At 34.7% G+C, this 20,214-nt stretch overlaps 1 protein-coding gene across 1 annotated transcript; it reads left to right on the top strand.

Moving 5' to 3' along the window:
* The first annotated feature begins 1,426 nt into the window (after positions 1-1,426).
* Positions 1,427-18,115, top strand: LOC148616580 (uncharacterized). Its single transcript, XM_088583794.1, has 6 exons — positions 1,427-1,619; positions 9,930-10,107; positions 13,253-13,609; positions 14,216-14,388; positions 16,331-16,606; positions 17,320-18,115. The coding sequence occupies exons 1-6, from the start codon at positions 1,562-1,564 to the stop codon at positions 17,721-17,723; spliced, it is 1,446 nt and encodes a 481-aa protein (XP_088439920.1). The 5' UTR covers positions 1,427-1,561; the 3' UTR covers positions 17,724-18,115.
* Positions 18,116-20,214: the final 2,099 nt, after the last annotated feature.

Below are 20,214 nucleotides of genomic sequence, written 5' to 3'. Positions count from 1 at the left end.
GTGCGATGACTTCAGTTATGGTTAATCAATTGTTATACAATTTTGATACGATTTTACTAACTACTAAAGGAATGCTCCTATTTAATTTTGAGTTTATGACCCCTACCGTTTTCAAATTAGGGCCATCCATATAACTGACAGATACCACACTGTTAGTTTCTATTTATCTTTAAAAAAAACCCCAAAAAACAGAAAGTCCAGAATTTTATCAAGCTAACGTACATAAAGTGTAACATGACACATCAAGTACAACACATCCATGCAAGTACACCTCCTAGAAAGAAGCATTGTTATATGTATATGACATAAATTGTGGTTATGGCAAACCATTGTGGAATTTGTTCCCCATTTAGATGTTTAGTAACATATGTTAATGGATATTTATCAACATACGCATAATTCAATTATTGACATCAATAAATGGAGGAGTTTTCTAGACAATGCAAAGACGTTCAAGACAAAGTATGTATGTTCAATCAAATTTGCTCTTCGGGCAATACCAGTCTGCGTCCATACTTGCCCCTGGGGTAATACCAGTCTGTGTCGACACCTGTATCTTTAATGAAAATAAAAAAAACGCGCTTTTTTGACTAAACCGTAAACCGCCAACTCATACACCAAAGAAGTAAAATCGCCTACAAATATTCAATTTTTATTTTGTAGTTTTATCCTGTCCTGGATCATCTGGGATTTCATCATTAGGCATTTCTATTTCAAATTCAAAGCCACCCCTATCAAATCGATACTCCCAAAACCGTTAACTCCAAAACGTGCAACAACCTGTACACATACAATAAAAACTGCGAAACTGCTTACATCTATACTAAACCATGAAAGTTTACAACATACACTAAACCGTGAAAACGCTAACAATTACACCAATTACGTTTTATAATCGACATTTTCAAGAGTAAATATGATCTCAAATAGAAATTCAATTGCATAAATGTGTGAACATAATACTGAGACAGAATCGGAGCACGGACCAAAATTGAGGAAATACTAAATGCACGTTTTTACAACAATTTATTTCCTTCGAATTATTTTGTCTTTTTGTATATATTCTAGGCCTATTTTATAATTAAAGTCTAATGCATTAATTTATGTTTATTTTTATTAAATAAACAGTTTTTTTTTCTATTTCTACGCACATCAATTCAACTTGTGAGTATATAGTAGAGAAACGGATGCGACAATTTCAAATACAAGTTTAACTTTTTAAAAAGAATGGATTGTTTATTGTAGGCTTTTCTTTACCCAAAGGTTACTAATGCATTTTTAAACGTTTACAATTGAATATTCAATAAACAAAAACCATTCAGATAGTGTCCTTAATTGGTATTGTGTGGCCATATGATGTCTCGTTGTGCATAAATCAATAATCAAAACGTCACAGCAAGCAGATAAAATGAGATGTGCTGAAACATTAACAGGAATGAAAATATGACTAGAATAAAAAACGTGAACGCCTTATAGACTGTGCATATCACTAACAAGGGATATTTACATGGCTTGTATTTAAAACAATAACCAGCTTATACGCGATTTTCTTAATAAGGATATGAAATTTAGACACCCGTATGTTTTGCTGATTTTGCAGCTGCATTCGTTCGCCAAAGGTAAGAAAATATAAGGTGTTTTGCAAGGATACAACGTCAAAGCAAATCTGGAGTTATATATATATATATAATAGGGAAATACATATATATATATTTGTTGTGACATGCATCATTAATTTGATCCTCTATCCTACATATTAACATCTAAATGAACTGTCCCGTACCACCATACATCGTGTACTAAGTTACAGCTCTAGATTAATCCTACGAGGAGGAATGACCCGGCTAGCGAAAGCTATATTTTTATATAGCCTAGCTGGCCGAGTGGTCTAGGGCGCTTGACTTTGTGCAGGCGGTGTTGCCATGGATGTCACAGCAGTACGAGTTCCAGTCCCGCGGAGGGAACGACCAAAAATTTGCATAGCAAATTTGACAGTTCTAACATCGTTGGGAATTTTTCAGACCTTTATATTATATATATAATTGGGAAATCAAGGGAACTAGGATTCGGACGTCAATCAAACGAAGGGTAAAAATAAAATAACCAAATTGATAAAATCTAAGGAATAGTCAAACGGAAAGTCCGTTTCACAAATGACAAAATCGGATTCTTCGAAACAAACGCAGTAGTCTGACATGGTACAGGAGACATTTCAAAATGAAACTTAAGGTTTGGATCTGTGGCGCTAAACCTACCGCTTCCATTACGGTTCATTTTTTCTGGTACAATTTAACAGAAATGGGCAGCATGAAATATTGGTAAAATCAATAAACTCAAAACAGTACAGAAGATATAAAAAAATAAATAGAAGAATTATTGTAACAAAAAATTATATAAATCCAAGCCCAAGCTTCAAAATAAGTTCTGAACTTTATGGGGAAGGTAGTTCAAGGGCGAAAACTCGTAGGCATTATGAAAATTCATCATCTATAATCTGTTAGTTAGAAACAGATTATTCTAAAAAGATATGGATATCGGAAATAAAACTTTTAGGCAGCGTATGAGACGTGTATGTTCTGATAACTTTGGTCCAAAAGTCTAACTCTTGGGCAACGGTGGCGTCTTAAGAAGTCAGAATTATTGCTACTAGCTCTGACATACCTTTACAACTGAGAAATATAAACACCAAATGTCATGAATGCAGGGGAAGCTGGTATATTACCGTACAAGAAAAAGAAATTTGTAATCGTCTCGTTTGACATGTATTTTTGTATTGAGACTACTTGATGTGAAGGTCAAGAAATGTCGCCGAGGAAGCTGTGTGAGTAACCTGTTGAATTTCTAGTTTATTGTGGATAAATAAATGGAAGCCATTCTCCAAATTTAGGATTATTAATGGATATAAAACTGTCAATATATCGACATGTGAAATTAAAGAATTCAGCCTCTTTAACCTTTTAAACCATTCACAAGATTTTAAAAATGATAACAAGTGACAAGGAAAATAGACACTCACAACAAAACCAACCAAAATAACACGAAAAAAGAAACAAAAGTACGTGTAAAATGAGTAACTCTGACTCCACTAATTGTACCTAGTATTTACCGGAACCAGTTTAGCTTTTCACGAGAGGGGAATAGAATAAAAACTATCACCCTCTGAGATATGCGATAGAGCATATCTATTGTATTGTACCCTTGTATTGAACCAATCAATGTTCAGAAAAACGACATGAAGTATAATAAATATATGTTGTACACAAGTTGTCATTTCTTAAAAATTATAATTTTTCCCCCAAAAAAGGACAAACTTAAATTTGTATTTTGAATTTGTACAAATTAAAGTTTGTCCAAAATACACTAGGACAAATTATAATCTTTACATGAATCGGCCAAGAATCACTTTCATCTTGTACAGCATTATATCTATAGCCTTATGATATATATATAAGCAATTAAATGACTTCGGGATACAGGAAATAAATACCTTTTTTATTCCTGTAACTGTTGTAGTGCTCAGAACCCTGGCGGGGGCTACGGCGCTCTGCCCACAGACCAACTAGGTTGTGTGCTCCAGGTGGTGGAGTGGGGTATCCCTGTCAAGTTACATGCTGGGGCCGTCAGGCCATAATACGGAAAACCTGACCGCAAACCATAGTGGTGCAACGTGTTGGGAAAGATGCCTCGTTCCACACACGTTTAAGAACCGGGCCGTGGTATTCTATCGGAGTAAAAGCCTTTGCTCTCTGCTACAGGAGGTTTAAATTGCCCGACCATACCCACCTCTCCCTATTTCTAGTGGCAATCAAACTTTGTCGACCCCATTATCCTTGTGTCCCATCCAATTATCCATTTAACCATCATTTTATGTTCATTTTATCATCCATTTCATGTTCATAGTTTGGGTATAGCTGAAATATTATTGCTCGGGCGTTTAACACCAATCAATCAATCAATCAATCAACTCAATTGGTTTAGGATAATCATTTGAACATATTAAACGGTCATATATGCCCTTCAAACTTGGCTGAAATTGGAAAAAATTGTAAAAAAAAAGGTAGAAAAACACAAGAATTTGTGCATTTTTTCAATCTTTCAACAATGGACGCATGCGTGTTCATTCTCGGGCTTCATATATTTTGTGTATAATTGTCAGTTACAACTCAAGTGAAAATATCTTGAGTGAACTAATGTGTGGTCACTTCCGTTCCACTCAAAAACACTTAAAAATTGTGGAAATATTAAAAGTGAAGGTTTTTTGTAAAAGTTACATAAATACATACTGTTATTCCTGGGAAAACGTCATAAATCTCGCCAAAACAGCATGTATTCAGTGTTTGCGACCATTTTGCTATACTACTAATACCTAGAAATCAGCTTAAATCATTTTTTTAAAAAATGCCCAAATTATGAGGCAAAATGGGGTCCTTACCGAACTTTCTCATTTGTCATTGAGTTAAAAATTAGGATTTAGTTGGGTTTGATCTGATATTGAGAATGGTTGACTAGCAGGATATGTTTTTTTCCCCAAAATATTGGAAGATTCTAGAAACAATACATCATTGCATATGTACAACAAAACCAGGCTAAAATTGATGACTTAACCCAAAAGGTTTTGAATGCAAAAACTGTTGACAAGAAAACTGACCAAGATCGGCACTTGATGAAGAAGCATGATGTTATTATAGTGCAAGGATTAAAGAACTGATTAAATGTCAGCAAAACGGTAAGAATTTTTTGTTTTAATATCCGAAATACAATGATTATTGATAGATACCGCATGATTAGGTAATAGTTAAACATCACCCTCCTACAAGTTATAATGTCTTAAAACTACCCATAAAGTTAAGAAATAAAAAGCCAAAGAAAACAAGTATTCGAAACGGAATGGTGATTAAACAAAATATATCGTAATTCAGAGACAATAACCATGGAATGGAATGGACCAGAGATAATAACCATGGAATGGACTAGAGATGCATATCAAACAGATATCAACATACTAAAAAATACACAAAAAGAAACAAAAGTAAAGTGTAGAACTGATTTTAGGTTAGTTCTTGTGGTCCAAATAAATGATAGGTAACAGTTCTCTTATAGTTCGTAATTTGACTTTCGATGAACCAATCCTATATTATGTGGCCATACAGGACATGTACCATTAGGTTAGAGGACATGTACCATTAGGTTAATACTGCCCACATTAGCGCTGGACATGGAAGGATATATAAATCCAATAAGGAACTCAAGAAACAGTTTCCAGATATCAGCAGAGACGTATTCAGAATCTTTGGAAATATTTGGGAGCAATAGATCCTCAATCGAAGACGTTCAAAGATTTTTTTTATCCAAACTGGCAGTGAAACCAGTACTATCCACTGACATTAATTCAAGAATTCAGTTTGATTTGGTAGATTTCCATTCAAATTTTCCATTGTCATTAAATTATTATTTTTTTTATTAAAGCTACGGTTGACTGTAGTTCATTTCATAGTTATGAAAGATTCTTGTACAAGTTGAAAGTGATTTTTCGCCATTTTTTGTACAAATTATAGTCTGCCCATTTTGTTAGGCTGACATGAAACAGAAAAATAAAATAAGACGTTTTAACTAAGACTTAAGACACCGCCATGAACTTAAAATTAAGGAATTGAGAGATACATTTTATTATGCCTCACGCATATAGCTTAACTTATACATAGGTAATACAGGACGTTTGACGTTAACTTCCTTTTTAAATTGTAAACGTCCCCTTTCTTAGTGGCAATATACCAGCAACTCCAGCCTTTGGAGTATACATTGCTGCTGTCAAGCCTGTAATCTGTACACGGACTTTCTCAGTAGAGCACGGATACTGTCAAATAAACATCTTAATCATCACTACAGAAGTTTCACGGTCGTCATCACAACTTGCTTGCTGATCAATACTTTAGTTTCTATCTCACAGACGAAACAAGATATCCTCGGTTAGGTTCCACGTCTTACCGGATCGACGACCTACAGAACTTGACACTTACTGCAACTGCAAGCTCCATGCAGCCACAGACGTACGTTTTGTCTATCACTAACCGCTGCAGACAGGCCTTTCGAAAGTCCCGGACATTATTCACTTCAAACGTCGGCTGCCAATCGGATAACGTCGCGTAAAATCATTCACTTTTCCCCGACTTCACAGCTGAGAGGGCTGGCTGCAGTGTCTAGAGTGAATTTTGAACGTCAGACGCTGTTTCGTAATCTGGCAGCCCGGGTAATATGATGAAGGTGAAACCTTTTAACGCCCCCGAAGAAACATTAATTAAAAACAACTGTGATAATTTTTGTCAGCTCTGTCCTATGATTTGATATATTATATTTATAACCTTCGAATATGGTAGTTTTTGTAATGATATAAGTCCTAAAGCATTGTACTTATTGTCATGGTCTGATATGTCTATTGGCCGAAAAGTCCGGCATTCATAAGGAATTATTGGTTGTCATGGTCCGACATGTCTTTGAGTCAAATTGTCCGGCACGGGTAAAAATTATGGTTCTTATAATTTGCGAAACGTCTTAAAAATATTTCTTTTATTCAATTTTCAATTTTCGCTTCATTCTGTTTCGATGTATTTCGTTTAATTATGTTTCATTACGAATTGATTCATTTTATCCAATTATTTCGTTTTGTTCGATTTCGTTTCGTAATTTTTATGACCCGAGAATTATGGGTAATATTGATTACGTAATTTTTGTAAACATGTGGGCGCCATACTGCAGAATATTATGACCAACCCTATCTTGAAAAAGCTTGGATTCAATTTGTATTTAATTAATGAAACTATCGAACATTTTTCAAGACTGGTTTGGCTTTCAATCGCGTATATATACAAGTATACGCAAATGAAGTATACAGAACCAAGTTAATAATACAACCATAAACGCTCCCTTGGGGAGCGTAATATTCCGTTCCACAAGTTTCTCTCAAATAAAACTGATATATATGGTATTGACCACGGAACCAGATTAACGCTGTTTCGGAGCTTGATGCAAGTAAGATCCTTTGGTATAATAAATCGGAGCAAGCTAAAGTAACTAGGTCATATGATTCGCTACATTAGATTTTATTCACACTACCATCATGTGAGGGCATTGAAATTACGCAGAGGTACATTTAAATTTATTTTGAAATCTTGACACGGAGGCAGTATTTCGTATGAGTTATTGCTATGTTATATGAAGTTCAAGATCAAATGTTCTGGCGTTTATAAATAAATAGCTGGTATTGTTTCTTATGTAAACGAATACAAATACAAATATTTATTCAAACACATTTACAATAAATGGTTATGCCACAATACACAAATCCAAACATTCACATGTAGTTGAGCGCCCAACAATTCAATGTTAGTTCTGAGGAAAGGCGAAGATATCCATAGTAAAAAAAAGCACCATAAATACAAACCATAATAATAAAAATAACATATATAAATTTAAAGAATTATTAGCAACCATGGGCTTAATTAAAAAAAAAAAACTGGGGGTATGGACCCGGTTCGTTCATAGGATATTAATTTTAACGCCTTTTCTCTGTCATTCCGGATTTAAACGAATGAGGGAAACTCCGGCACTGCTTAAAAGTCATCTAGTATAAGACAGTGAAAAAGAAAGTTACAAAGATTTTTTTGTAAATGGATTATTTTTTTTAAAAAATCGGCCTTTAGTATCATATAAAGCGATCAAAAGTTTCCAAGTTATGAGTGCCTTATTTCCTAATTCCTAATTTTTACAGCATCTTCGTTAGGCAAGGATTACGGTCCTACCCCTCCCTTTGCGTGAAGTGATGGGGGCAGGATCGTAACTCTTGGCTAGCGATGATGCTTTTACAGTTGTGATAAGCCCCAGAGTCAGTTTATTTTTTGTTGGTATTTAGATTATAACCAATCAGTGTTCGAGAAGTGAATCGTATTAATTCTTTACGGGAATCAGTCCCACGTAAATGTTCAAAACAACTTTTCTACTTATTAAAAAATAACAACAAAAGTAACGATACTTTCTTGTACCAATCAATTCAATGCACAAACCACTTACTGCAACTGCTCTGTAGATGTATGTTTATGTCGCAAAAAGTAAGTTTATAACAACTTATAGACAGTAAATAGCAAAGATACAACTGCAGATTGTACCCCATTTATAAACGTCTTGATCAGAGCCCCTCTCTTTTTCTAATATTCTTGTCCCGCCCTTGCCCTGGTCAATGATGTTTCCTTTGAACTAATATCCTATGACAACCATGTTACCATTGTGTCCTATTCAAAAATGGAGTCTTTCGGAGAGTAAACATTCTAAGAAATTCTTTTGCTTCTGATCTTCTTTGGCTTCTTTCTTTTATCAACTTGTTTAGTATAATCTGCTCAGACTGAGAGGATATTGCATTACAACCGTTAGCCTGGCGCACAGTTAAAATAATGGCAAACAACATCATGACATAAGGCAAATATTGTTACAACATGCATGTACGTGTATGCACATGCTTCAAAGTTATGTATTATCAAATTTATTAGGAAATCCGGCCTTGTCATGAACCCCTGAGTCACATTTTTTTTTATTTAGTTGATTCATGGTTAAATCTTTAGCGTTTTATTTGAAGTCCAAGCATATAAAGACATATGCAAAAAAACTATGATCTTTGTATGTACAAAAATAAATCTCAAAAACCTTAAGTCTTTTCGCCATGCGTCTCTGCTCTTAAACAGCTCGGAATCTAGACAAAGTGCCCGGAAACGATTTCGTTTTATACAATTTTAGTTCAATTAATATTTTAAATATGTGAAAAATTGCATTTTGGAAAGCTCATGTTGCAGATCGAATCGAGAATATAATGTTTATTTTATTTGATATTCTTTACAGAATATTTAGATATTACATTGCAATATTCTAGGGTGTCTTATGATCTCTTAATCATTGAAAATGCACTAAAACGCAACCAATTTTAGGGGCATTTTGCTCAGTTATTGAATAGTCATATTTTGCCAGAAAAAGTTCTTTTTTTTACATTTTTGAAATTCTGTACATGTGATCTTAACATATTACCTGTTTCCCGATACCTACAATGCACCAGTTCACTTAAAGTATAGGGTTTGTAAGTCTCGCCTTGTGAATGGGTCCTAGTCTACCATTCAAATGCATAGAAATTTGTCATTTTCAGAGCGTTGGATTCAGTATATAAAAGCAAAACATATTTTCGTGTAAAAATACCAATAAAAATGACAAATATCTATTTCCACATGATAAAACTGTTAAGAAAAGCGTAAATAGTAGATTTTGCACTGTAATATAGCGTTTCGAGATACCGGTAGAAAACAATAAAATGCAGACCGGTCTTCGTATTTCAATACGTTCTACATAAGAAATTCCGGTAAGGAAAATGAAACTAGAACAAGACTCACAGACCTCGATTGATCTTTGATCCTACTCTAATAAACGTATAATAGCAGAAAACTTAACGGCTATTCAGCAAGAAAAGAATAATATTCAAAAACTACAATGATGTATTTTTCCATTGACATATAACATAGCTTATACCCTCTTGGGCCATTAAAGTCCTAAAATCCTTAGCCGTCCGCTGCACTAAGAATTGTTTTCACACCATTCTGAAAGTTACAAGACAGCCTTATAGGAATTACTTTCTATTAGACAGCCAAACGATAGCAGAGCTAATGGATACGTAGTGAATAAAAAAAGAACAATCTCTAAAAATAAATAGTCATTGATCGTGTTTTCATCAGAACATAGACAAATATATATTGACATGCAAAGTGTTTTAATATTTTGTATAGATAGTAGCTTTCAAACAGTGAATTTTGATTAAAACCGAATGTAAATCACACGAATATGATTTTCACATATCTACTGTACTAAGTAAAAGATCGATGAAGCTAAATTATTTTTTTCAGTGAACTCCGAGTGTCCTGCAGGTTATACGGTTCACCCTTACTACTCCAACAAATGCTACCACGCATCCCCGACCAGACTCAAAGGTAGCGATTATGAATCTTATTGTGCTTCTAAGTCAGGTCTTCGGGCTTCTATCCACAACAACGCCATCTACCTCTATGTCAATACATTAACAACGTAAGTATAACATATATTTCGATGTGATTAAATTTCTAGAACCGTTTCATACGAGTATATTTCAAAAATAGTCTCATCAATGAAGTTAATGTTGATGGTTTATTCGTTCAAAGAACGTGTAAAATATATTCATTGGCAAATAGTTTTTCTCATTTTACAGTTAAATGGGCATGTATATTTCCCAACGATCTTAGAATTGTCACATTTGCGAAGCCAATATTAGGTCGAGGGCGCTGGACTTTGTGCAGGGGGTGTTGCCATAGATCTCACAGCGGTACGAGTTCGAGTCCCGCGGATGAAACGACCAAAAATTTGCTTCGCAAATCTGACAGTTCTAACATCGTTTGGAGTTTTCAGAACCTTCTGTGCTTACATTATCTTCCCTGTATCAATTAATATTTGATCCGATTTTGTTCAACAAAAATGAGTTCAGATTAACAAATTTATAACATACTACAAATTTTCAATTACATTGTATGTGTCACAAAATTGAATTTTGTATGCAAATCAGTTTACAGAATCCTTTGGATATGCAAATGAAACCTCTCATCACGATTTTGTAAGAAGGTTTCTCATTTGATAGAGTAACCGCGGGTCTCGCAGGTTTCTGATTATTTCGAGCAAGGACATATCATATAAGTGATGAGCTACAGGGGCGGATCCATGATTTTAGGATTGGGGGGGGGGAGCACAAATAAATTTTTTGAGGTTAAATTTTTAAAATATTCTTCTAAAGTGGGTGCAATGTAGATATCTTTTGTGGTAAAATTAGCGAGAACTAATTAAAGTTTCAACCAAAATTCGCCTATATCTACCCCTGATAATCCATGCTTTGCAATTTTTTTGGAGGGGGGGGCACGCCCGCCATGCACCCGCCTGAATCCGCCCCTGAGCTATTCTTCAAAATTAAGTAATATATAATAAAGTATTACTTTTGCAGAATAGCGAATCAACCATATGATATTCCCTTGCTCGAAGTAATCGGAAACCTGCGAGACCCGCGGTTACTATATCCAATGAGAGGCCTTCTTGCAAAAACCGTAATGAGACAGAATTCATTTGCATATCCAAAGGATTCTGTAAACTAATTTGCATACACAATTGAATTTTGTCTCACCAAATTGACTTTTTTGACACAAAATCGATAATTTTGTGAGACACATATTCAATTCTGTGAGACAAACATTAATTTTGTATGTAAATTAGTTTACCAAATCCTTTGCATATGCAAATAAATTCAAAATGTGCAGCATCATGTACATGTGTATTACAAACTTAAAGCATTCACTGCAATATAGTGGATAAGGTACGAATGTGCACGGTTATAATAACGCACATAATTGAAAGAAATATCAGATATCGTAGTCGTATAACCCACTGTGTCACTGACCCTTAATCTTGAATCTGAAGATGGATCATTTGAGCGTTTGTAAAAAAGACGGGAACGAAAGTTAGACACGTACTATGTCAGTTTTTCATCTCGTCCGACCTGTTCCAACTCAACAGAATTTCTTGTGTCATACATCAATAGAATCGGAATGAAATAAAGAATCTGTCAGTATCTGCCAAAAAATCGTGAGGGATAGTGGAACAATATAATCTTTCGCCGACTTTGACAGATTAACAAATTTCACCGCACAACATATTTCTAATATAATATGATTTCCTTGGCTAATCTGACGATTCACTTCTTTTTTCATTTCATTTTCATCGCCTGAATGTAGCTGAAATATTGCTGCTCGGGCGTTAAATCCCAACAATCAATCAATCAATCGATCTTTTTCCAGCAAAATATGGGACAAATACATTAATACAAATTAACTTGTCAAATTTTAACAAAGTTGTTTGCGATTAACAGGTCGGTATTTTAAAACCTGTTTTATCAAATAAATCTCATAGAAAACGTATAATAGCAATTTGAGTCATTTCAAAACAGTTTTACTGGAAAATGCTACTTGAAAGATTTTTTTTAAAATTTCACTTAAAACGGCCTTAACCGTCCTGCGTTGCTCGAAGAATCGGAAACATGCGTCTGGGAGACCGGCGGTTATACTATATCCAATGAGAAACCTTCTTACAAAACCGTGATGAGAAAATCATTTGCATATCTAAAGTTGACTTTTGTGAAAAATTGACTTTTGTGGAACAAAATTTAATTTTGTCTCACAAAATTGATTTTTGTGACAAAAATTGAATTTTGTGACACAGAATTGACTTTTGTGGAACAAAATTGAAAATTTGTAGTATGTTATAAATTTTGTTAATCTGAATTCATTGTTGTTGAACAAAATTCACTTTTGTCTGTACAGAGTCCCATTCGGCGCCCCGTAGTTTTGTACGACAAAAATGATTTTGTTATGACAGAATTCAATTTTGTGTTGATTTTGATTACAATAGACTTTTGTGTCACAAAATTGAATTTTTTGACACACAAAATTGAATTTTTTGACACACAGAATTGAATTTTGTCTAAAAAAATGAATTTCGTCATTACAAAATGAACTGATCATAAAACAGGTCTGTGTAACATAGTTTTGTACGACAAAAAATGATTTTGTTGTGACGGAATTCAATTTTGTGTACACAAAATTGATTTTGATTACAAAAAGATCAAGTCCCGTTCGGCGCCCCGTACAAAAGGGAGTTGCCAATAAACGATTAGTTTTAAATAAATGCGATGTTTTGTAGAACAATTAAAATTCTTTTTATCATCCGAGCATTGTTTTTTATACAAATTTCAATTTGTCTAATTTTTAATAACGCATCCACAATTAAGACTTAAAATCCCATTTAGAAAATTTCAAATCAATTTTGAGTTTACTTTTATATAGAAAATGATCGATAAAAAATAATGGTTCCAAATACTTAAATATTGACTGATTACTGTTCCATTCAGGGATTAAAAATAAGCAGTTTTTGTACTTTCATTGGTCGTTGTAATACATCTATTAGCCAAAAGATAATTGAATTGAAAGCGAATATCAAATTTTTGTAATTGGCGACGATTAAGATATAATGGTAAGGCATTTTAGCTATTATTGATAACATTTGCCCTCGAAATGCACGAAAACAACAAAAGTTTCGTACAAAAAGGGTAATTCGTGTCTGCTTTTTTAAATTTTTATCTTATTGATTCTTCTTGCAGAAATAGCTACATGATCGGTTTGTCTTGGACACTGTCACCAAAAGTTTATAGCTGGGCTGATGGCCGAGAGTTCGTGCATTGGCCTGGTGTTCCAACAAAAGATCCGCAAACGAAAGATGATATTTCTTTCATACTGAAGCCAAATAACGAGTGGAAATTTGAAACAAATAGCCGTCTACTTATCGCAATATGTGACGTCACACTTGAAAATGGGGCTGAAACATTATTGAACTTAGTTGGAGGCACTGCGATGTGTGGGCGCGTCGAAGTGTTTCATGAGGGTTTATGGGGAACAATTTATGATACAAATCCTGATCCAAGTTTGGGAGTGTTCGTGTGTGATTACTTTGGATACGAGTAGGTATTTTTAGTATATGTAACTTTTTATAATTCAAATCTTGGAATCTAAAGTACATATGCAATTAAAATAAAATTTAAATTAAATAGATGTTATTATCATAGGTAAATAAAACATGCAAAAAACTATTACATAAATAAATTCATCGTCTTCTACTATAAAATCTTGAGGGACTGTTGCACGGCCTTAGTAAATCAGTTATGTCAATATTTTTCTCTTGTACGTTTCGAATTTGCTTTAATGTTATCTCCTTTGTTGTTTGTGTGGTATCTTAAGTCGGAACATAGATCCTAGTACATCGATTCGACATAAAAAAAAAAGCGATTCTGTAGGCTAATACCCCGTTTATCGGAATATTGTCTTGATTTTGAACAAAATATGAGCAAAAGTAGCAAATGATAACCCGGGACCCATTTATATAAATTTCTGGATCAGAACTTCTCTTTGGCGTAACGGTCCAATGAGAAGCATATGAATTACAACAATAAATCTTCTTCTTAAAGTTTTCCAATAAACTATCTAGGTTTTGGTTGATACTTACTGGTACCAGTCTTAAAAAATACACAAACCAATCTTTTAGTTTATCTTATTTACTTTGTTCTTAGTTTCTTGACTTTTGCCACTAGCTGTGTTTCAACACCAGGAACTGGAAAAATTTGGTTGCAATCTGTTTCGTGCCAACCAAGCGCGACAACAATAGACAACTGTATCGCCGAATCGTCATCGTGGGGAACCACAGAAACAGACCATTCATTTGACGTCCATGTTCAGTGTGGAGGTACGTAGCCATAAATAGTTGTGTCAATATTTGTCTAAATTTGACAACGGAAACGAGGCTCTACTGTGTCTTTGTTCAATCTTAAGTGTGTGTAAGGTAATATGGGAACGTTGGGAAACATGCATGTCAAAAACTCACCGATCTAACAATATACTTTCATTCATGCATTTCCTCTCTTAACTATTTGAAATGGCAACTATTTGATCTCTGCGTCGCTGTTGATATTTGGAATTTTTTCATTACATTGTCAGAAAATTGAAGTTTTCTGCTCCCTGGATATTGCAGTGTATTTCCATGAATTATAACTTTTTGTTTTCAAAATGGTCTTTATTTCTTGTTCCTGAGGGTACAAATGGTCAAACAAAACTTTCAAAATGTTGGGTAAGTCATACCATGTTTCATCTACTGCCTGTTTATTACAGAGGCTGGCACTTAATAGACATGAAAATAGCTGAACAACTAAGGAAGTCAACTATTTTATGACATTCTGAAACCCTATATTTTCCCCTCAAAATATGTAGCCAAAGTCTTTGATTTTATGTATACTTTGACAATTGCAGTCTGTTTTTTTAAAATGAGAAAAATAGTATCACACCCAGTGTGCTGTCTTAAATTCGCCTTTGGATGAGTAATCAAGGAAACCAATGTTATAGCGGTAATCCAGGGACAAATAACAGAGAACATAAAGTAACTAAAATTATACATATCAAGTAACAAAAGGAAATGAGCTACTTGGACTCCACTTAAAACTGGAAGTATGGACCAGGTGTACCGGTAGGGTAAGCATCCTCTGCTTTTCTAGAAACACCCGCCTGATGCAAGAACAAATATTCTCATTACCACGTTTGATTTGGATTTGCAGCCTGTACGAGCTTATGTACATGTACCGACAGTACCTATAAAGGAACACAGTACCTATAAAGGAACAACCATTTTGATTTTTATTTGTGTTAGGGGTGGGGGGGGGGGGGCGCTAGGATGAAATTTGAAGTAAAAGGCAGGGTCTTTTATTGTCCTAATTTTTTTTGTTTCTATTTCAAAAAGGCAGGACCTATACTTTCTAAAAATAGAATTTCATCCTAGCCACCCCCTCGATAAAAATAAATTGGTTGCTCTTTAAAATGAAATAGAGAATTAAAATCGTATTTATGAAGATTGAAAAAAATATCACGTAAAAGCTTAATGTGTTGGTTCCACACACAACGGATATTACTCATACATGAGAGATTTGAATTCCGTTCCTCCATAAAAATGGCACCACGTTAGCTTGTAAGACAATCTCCAGCATTGCTGGCCCCGTGCAGGTCCGGGTGTTAAAAGAATACGCCTGCAGCAGCGCTAAGCTTGTCGTAAAAGGCGACTAAATAGTGCTCAGAACCCTAGCCGGGGGCTAGGGCGCTCTGCCTACAGAGCAACTGGGATGTGTGCCCCAGGTGGTGGAATGGGGTACCCCTGGCGTGTTACATGCTGGGGTTGTCAGGCTATAATACGGAAAACCTGACCGCAAACCATAGTGGTGCACCGTGTTGGGAAAGACGCCACGTTCTTCGCACGTTAAAGAACCCTACTGTGGTATTCTCTCGGAGTAGGAACCATAGGGCTCCGCCACAGGATGCTAAATTGCCCGACCCTACCCACCTCTCCCTATTTCCAGTGGCAATCAAAATTCGTCGACCCCGTTATCCTTGTGTCCCATCCCTTTTTCATTTCATCATTTCATGTTCATTTTATCATCAATTTCATGTTCATCGTTTGAATATAGCTGAAATATTGCTGCTCGGACGTTAAACCCAAACAAACAAACAAACAAATCCAGCATTGATGTACTAATTATATCATATACTCTTTTTCTTGAAGTCTGTTTTAAAAATATGCAATATGAAATACATACTATAAAACAGTCTTATGATCATAATATGATAGTAATGATTCTGAATTCCAGTAAAATCTGTCATTCTGCCGACACCAAGCACCACAAATCCATTTATGAGTACTATAATTGAAACAGTAACGGAAACAACCACCATTAATATTACAATAACAGAGACACTACAGGTGACTGATACACATGTTTTGACGGCTACTCCATTGGCTGTAACGTTGACTGTAACAGAAACACTTTCTACAAGTAGTAAAATGGAGAATGGGTATTGTCTCACCAACTGCAGCGAAAGGGTTAATGGAACGTTATTTTTTAGTAGTACCGCTTTCATATCAAGTAAGTATATGTTGCGGATAACAGAATTGCCTCTCCGGAGCCCATGCACACAATACACGAACCATTACATTGTCATGTCTCGCCAACATACACCACATTGATCCGGAATGGCCGGAGCAATGGACTTTAGGCCAATTGAAGCTGAAAATGACCTATTAAAGTTACATGATTTTATCTAGAATGTTAAAATATGGCCCATCAAAATCTTAAATATTTGTAAAAAAAAAACTGCTGAAAATGGCCTATTTAAAAATATTTCCCGAACACTTTGACCGTAGCGTTTATGTTTCGTTTGAATAATTAGTTTAATACATGAATAATATTGAAATTAAGAGATAATTCAAAAGGGATTTTGACTGTGTTTTTCATACATGTTCATTTTTCACACGACGGGTAATCCTTTTAATGTGAAGTGAATCAAAGAGTCATCAAGGGAAACCAGATTCTAGCGAAAATCAAAAGAATGTAATCCAGGGACAAAGACCAGACACTGAAAACAGACAATCACAACAAAGAACATAAAGTAACTAAAATAATACATACAAAGTAACAAAAGCAAATGACTCGGACTCCAATAAAAACTGGGAGCATGGACCAGGTGCACCGGTAGGGTAAGCATCCTTTACTTACTTTATGTAATAACTACGACACTTTGAAAACAATCTCTTTTAACTTCTTTTTCTACTGTTTTATTCTTTGTATTTTTTCACAAGGTACAACAGTAGTTAGTCTTCAAGGGTTATCAACAGCAAACAGCACGGGCTTATTGAATTTTCCCAAATACGATAAAAGGACAAGCGCAATGTACTCAACGGCGACAATATACGACATGAGACCTTCGGCAATAGTTATAGGTACTTCCGGTGTCATAATTCTTGTTGGCCTGGTCGGTTTCATTGTTGTAACAGACTTACTCTATATAATTACTTCGGCACTTTCAAAACAAAAAAACGTGTATTTGAAGCAGAAAAGAACAAAGACGAAAAAGAAAAGGAAAACAAACTTCGCAGATTATGCTCTATATGCCGAGGATCTGACCACAAGAACAAGCCCAAAACTTAATGATACTGACAGCACCAAATTCGCATTTATTGAAAAAGATGCGGTGAATAAGTGACATCATAAATAAGTGGAGATGTGTATGCATTAATTGTTATAGAAAGATAAAATTACTTCAAAGAAGCAGTGTCTATGAAACCGTTAAAACTGGTCTCATAACAAAAAAGATTCAGAAACATATATATATATACAGATACATGTGTAGACAAAATACAATTGATCTTCAAAAGTAAAAGCGCAGGAAAGATATCACACACACACACACACACACACACACACACACACCAATACTAATATTTCATGTCATTTTTCATTATTTTTTGGGATGCCCATTTATTTTGCCGTACAATATGTGAACCAAACTGGCAGCTATTGTCTTGGTGATAGAAAGGTTGTATCCGGATATACAATATAGTTGTATTTTTAGTAGATTGTATGAGTCAATTAAAATCAATTATAACAAGCAACAGACCTTTAGAATTTTGTTCCGCCTAATTTTCTGAGATTACTTCACCCAATGTGCAGGTAGTCGATCGTTAAACTGCGTTCTTTACGCATTTTGTGACAACTGTTGTAGTTGAAATACCACTGCAGGGTTTTTACCATGCGAGAAACATGGCATTTTTCCTAACACGGTGCACCGCTGTGGTTTGCGGCCAGGTTTTCTGTATTATGGCATGAAGTATCCCAGGGGTACCCAATTCAACAACTTTAGGCACACCACCTAGTTGCTCTGTGGGTAGAGCGCCCTGGCCGCGTTTAGGGTTCCGAGCGCTATTTAGTCGCTTTTCACAACAAGCTTAACGCTGCTGCGAGCTACACTTTTGACACCCGGACCTACACGGGGCGTTGCCTGATAGAAGGAATAAACATAAAACATTGTTAAAACTGAAACAATACTGAATAAAAAGGGTAATGCATATACTATTATGTTATGAAAGTCATATCTACTTTTATCAATAATTGTGAAGTAATGGTCTAATGCGAAAACGAATAAAGATGTCAATACAACTAAAAAGAAGAGATTATCAAGATTAATACAAACAGAATAAATGGCACTGACAAAAATAGTATTAACAATTTTTCGAATACTTTGTATTATTACAAATGTATATTGTTCTTATTTCAGCCTTAATTTTTGATCGTATGTATAGTATTCTGTTGCTGTTGCAAGTTGTGGACCGATTACTCAGTACCTTTTTCTATCAAATAATTGTGAAAGCATCGTAAATGTTTTATTAATATTTTAAACTACTTTCATAAACATAGTACGAGGTGTTCCAAACGTCAGTCAGATTTACTTTTTAGAAAATATTTTGATTTCCTTATAATTGATAGGCTCTATAGTCTGAATAGAATTTTGTAGACCAACAAGTCTATACATTCATGTGAAACAGCCGTGTCCAAGTAGGTGTCCAACCAAGGATTTTTTGGTTTTTGTTTTTGTTTTTTGTATTGGTGAGGGTATTGTCTTAAAAGAGTAATCAAGGGAACCAAGATTCCAGCGGAAAACAAAAGAATGTAGTTCAGGAACAAAGACTAGACATGGAAAATAAAAACACACAACAAAGAACATAAAATAACCAAAAATAATACGTACAAAGCAATAAAAGTGAATGAGCAACTTGAGCTCCACTAAAAACTGGGAGCATGGACCAGGTGCACCGGAAGGATAAGCGTCGTCTGCTTTTCTTGAAACACCCGTTGCAAACCATAAATATATTTATATCTTTGTCATTTGTTTTACTGCTTATGGTTTATTTTCATGGAAAATAGTTTGTCTTTCGAACTAAGAGAATGAACTAAACGTTATAAAGGAAAATTCTTCTCGAGCTAATGAAATGCCGCTTTCGTATACTAAGTTATTCATATTCATATTGCAAAAGTCTTTTGCCTTTGAGGCATAACAAAAAAGGGCCTTGATTACATTGAGGCGGAGGAGGCAGCTGGACTTCCATCTTCATGTAATTTTATATCAACAAATGGAGAGAGAGAGAGAGAGAGAATAAAAACAATGTGATAAAATTTCAAGCACTATTATGATCAAAATTCATCAAATTTTAAAAAAAAGTGGCTTACAAATATATTTTTTTACATCAGTGAGTAAAATCTTTCACTAAATACATGTCGGATTGTCCAAAGATAATTTAAGTGGGTGAATGGTCCGATCTAACACCTCGATTAATTTCGAAAAATCGGTGTCAAGTCCTTAGTAAACATAATATCGAGAGATTTTTAGAACCTCATTATTGTGTTGACGATGAGTTTAAAACGTAACATGTTGTCTATCCTGTACAGTTACCGCATCTAGTAACATAGTCATCAATAGACTGAAATTATGTTTTACAGTGAAACCTTCCATACCGAAGCTTAGATAAACCGGTAAGCCATACGTCATCATGTCAATTTCAATACTTTTTTTTACCTGTATGTAAACCAAACAAACCTCTCTTTCAAGTAATTCGGTTTAGACAGATTTAAATGAAATAAAGCAAATTTAGATTGACTTTTTTTCTTGTTAAACTGAAATCACGAAATCTGTGGAAATC

This window comes from Perna viridis, chromosome 5, assembly GCF_037379345.1.
Source record: "Perna viridis isolate PV_CMFRI_1.1 ecotype Kerala chromosome 5, ASM3737934v1, whole genome shotgun sequence".
Classification (NCBI taxonomy): domain Eukaryota; kingdom Metazoa; phylum Mollusca; class Bivalvia; order Mytilida; family Mytilidae; genus Perna; species Perna viridis.
Note: the sequence above shows the minus strand (reverse complement) of the source record. Positions and strands in the feature narration are given on the sequence as shown.

Excerpts from the sequence above, each read along its gene's own strand:
- LOC148616580 (XM_088583794.1), top strand. The coding sequence starts at position 1,562 with ATGAAATTTAGACACCCGTATGTTTTGCTGATTTTGCAGCTGCATTCG. Across the intron at positions 1,620-9,929 it reads GCTGCATTCGTTCGCCAAAG|TGAACTCCGAGTGTCCTGCA; the intron begins GTAAGAAAATAT and ends TATTTTTTTCAG. Across the intron at positions 10,108-13,252 it reads TATGTCAATACATTAACAAC|AAATAGCTACATGATCGGTT; the intron begins GTAAGTATAACA and ends TTCTTCTTGCAG.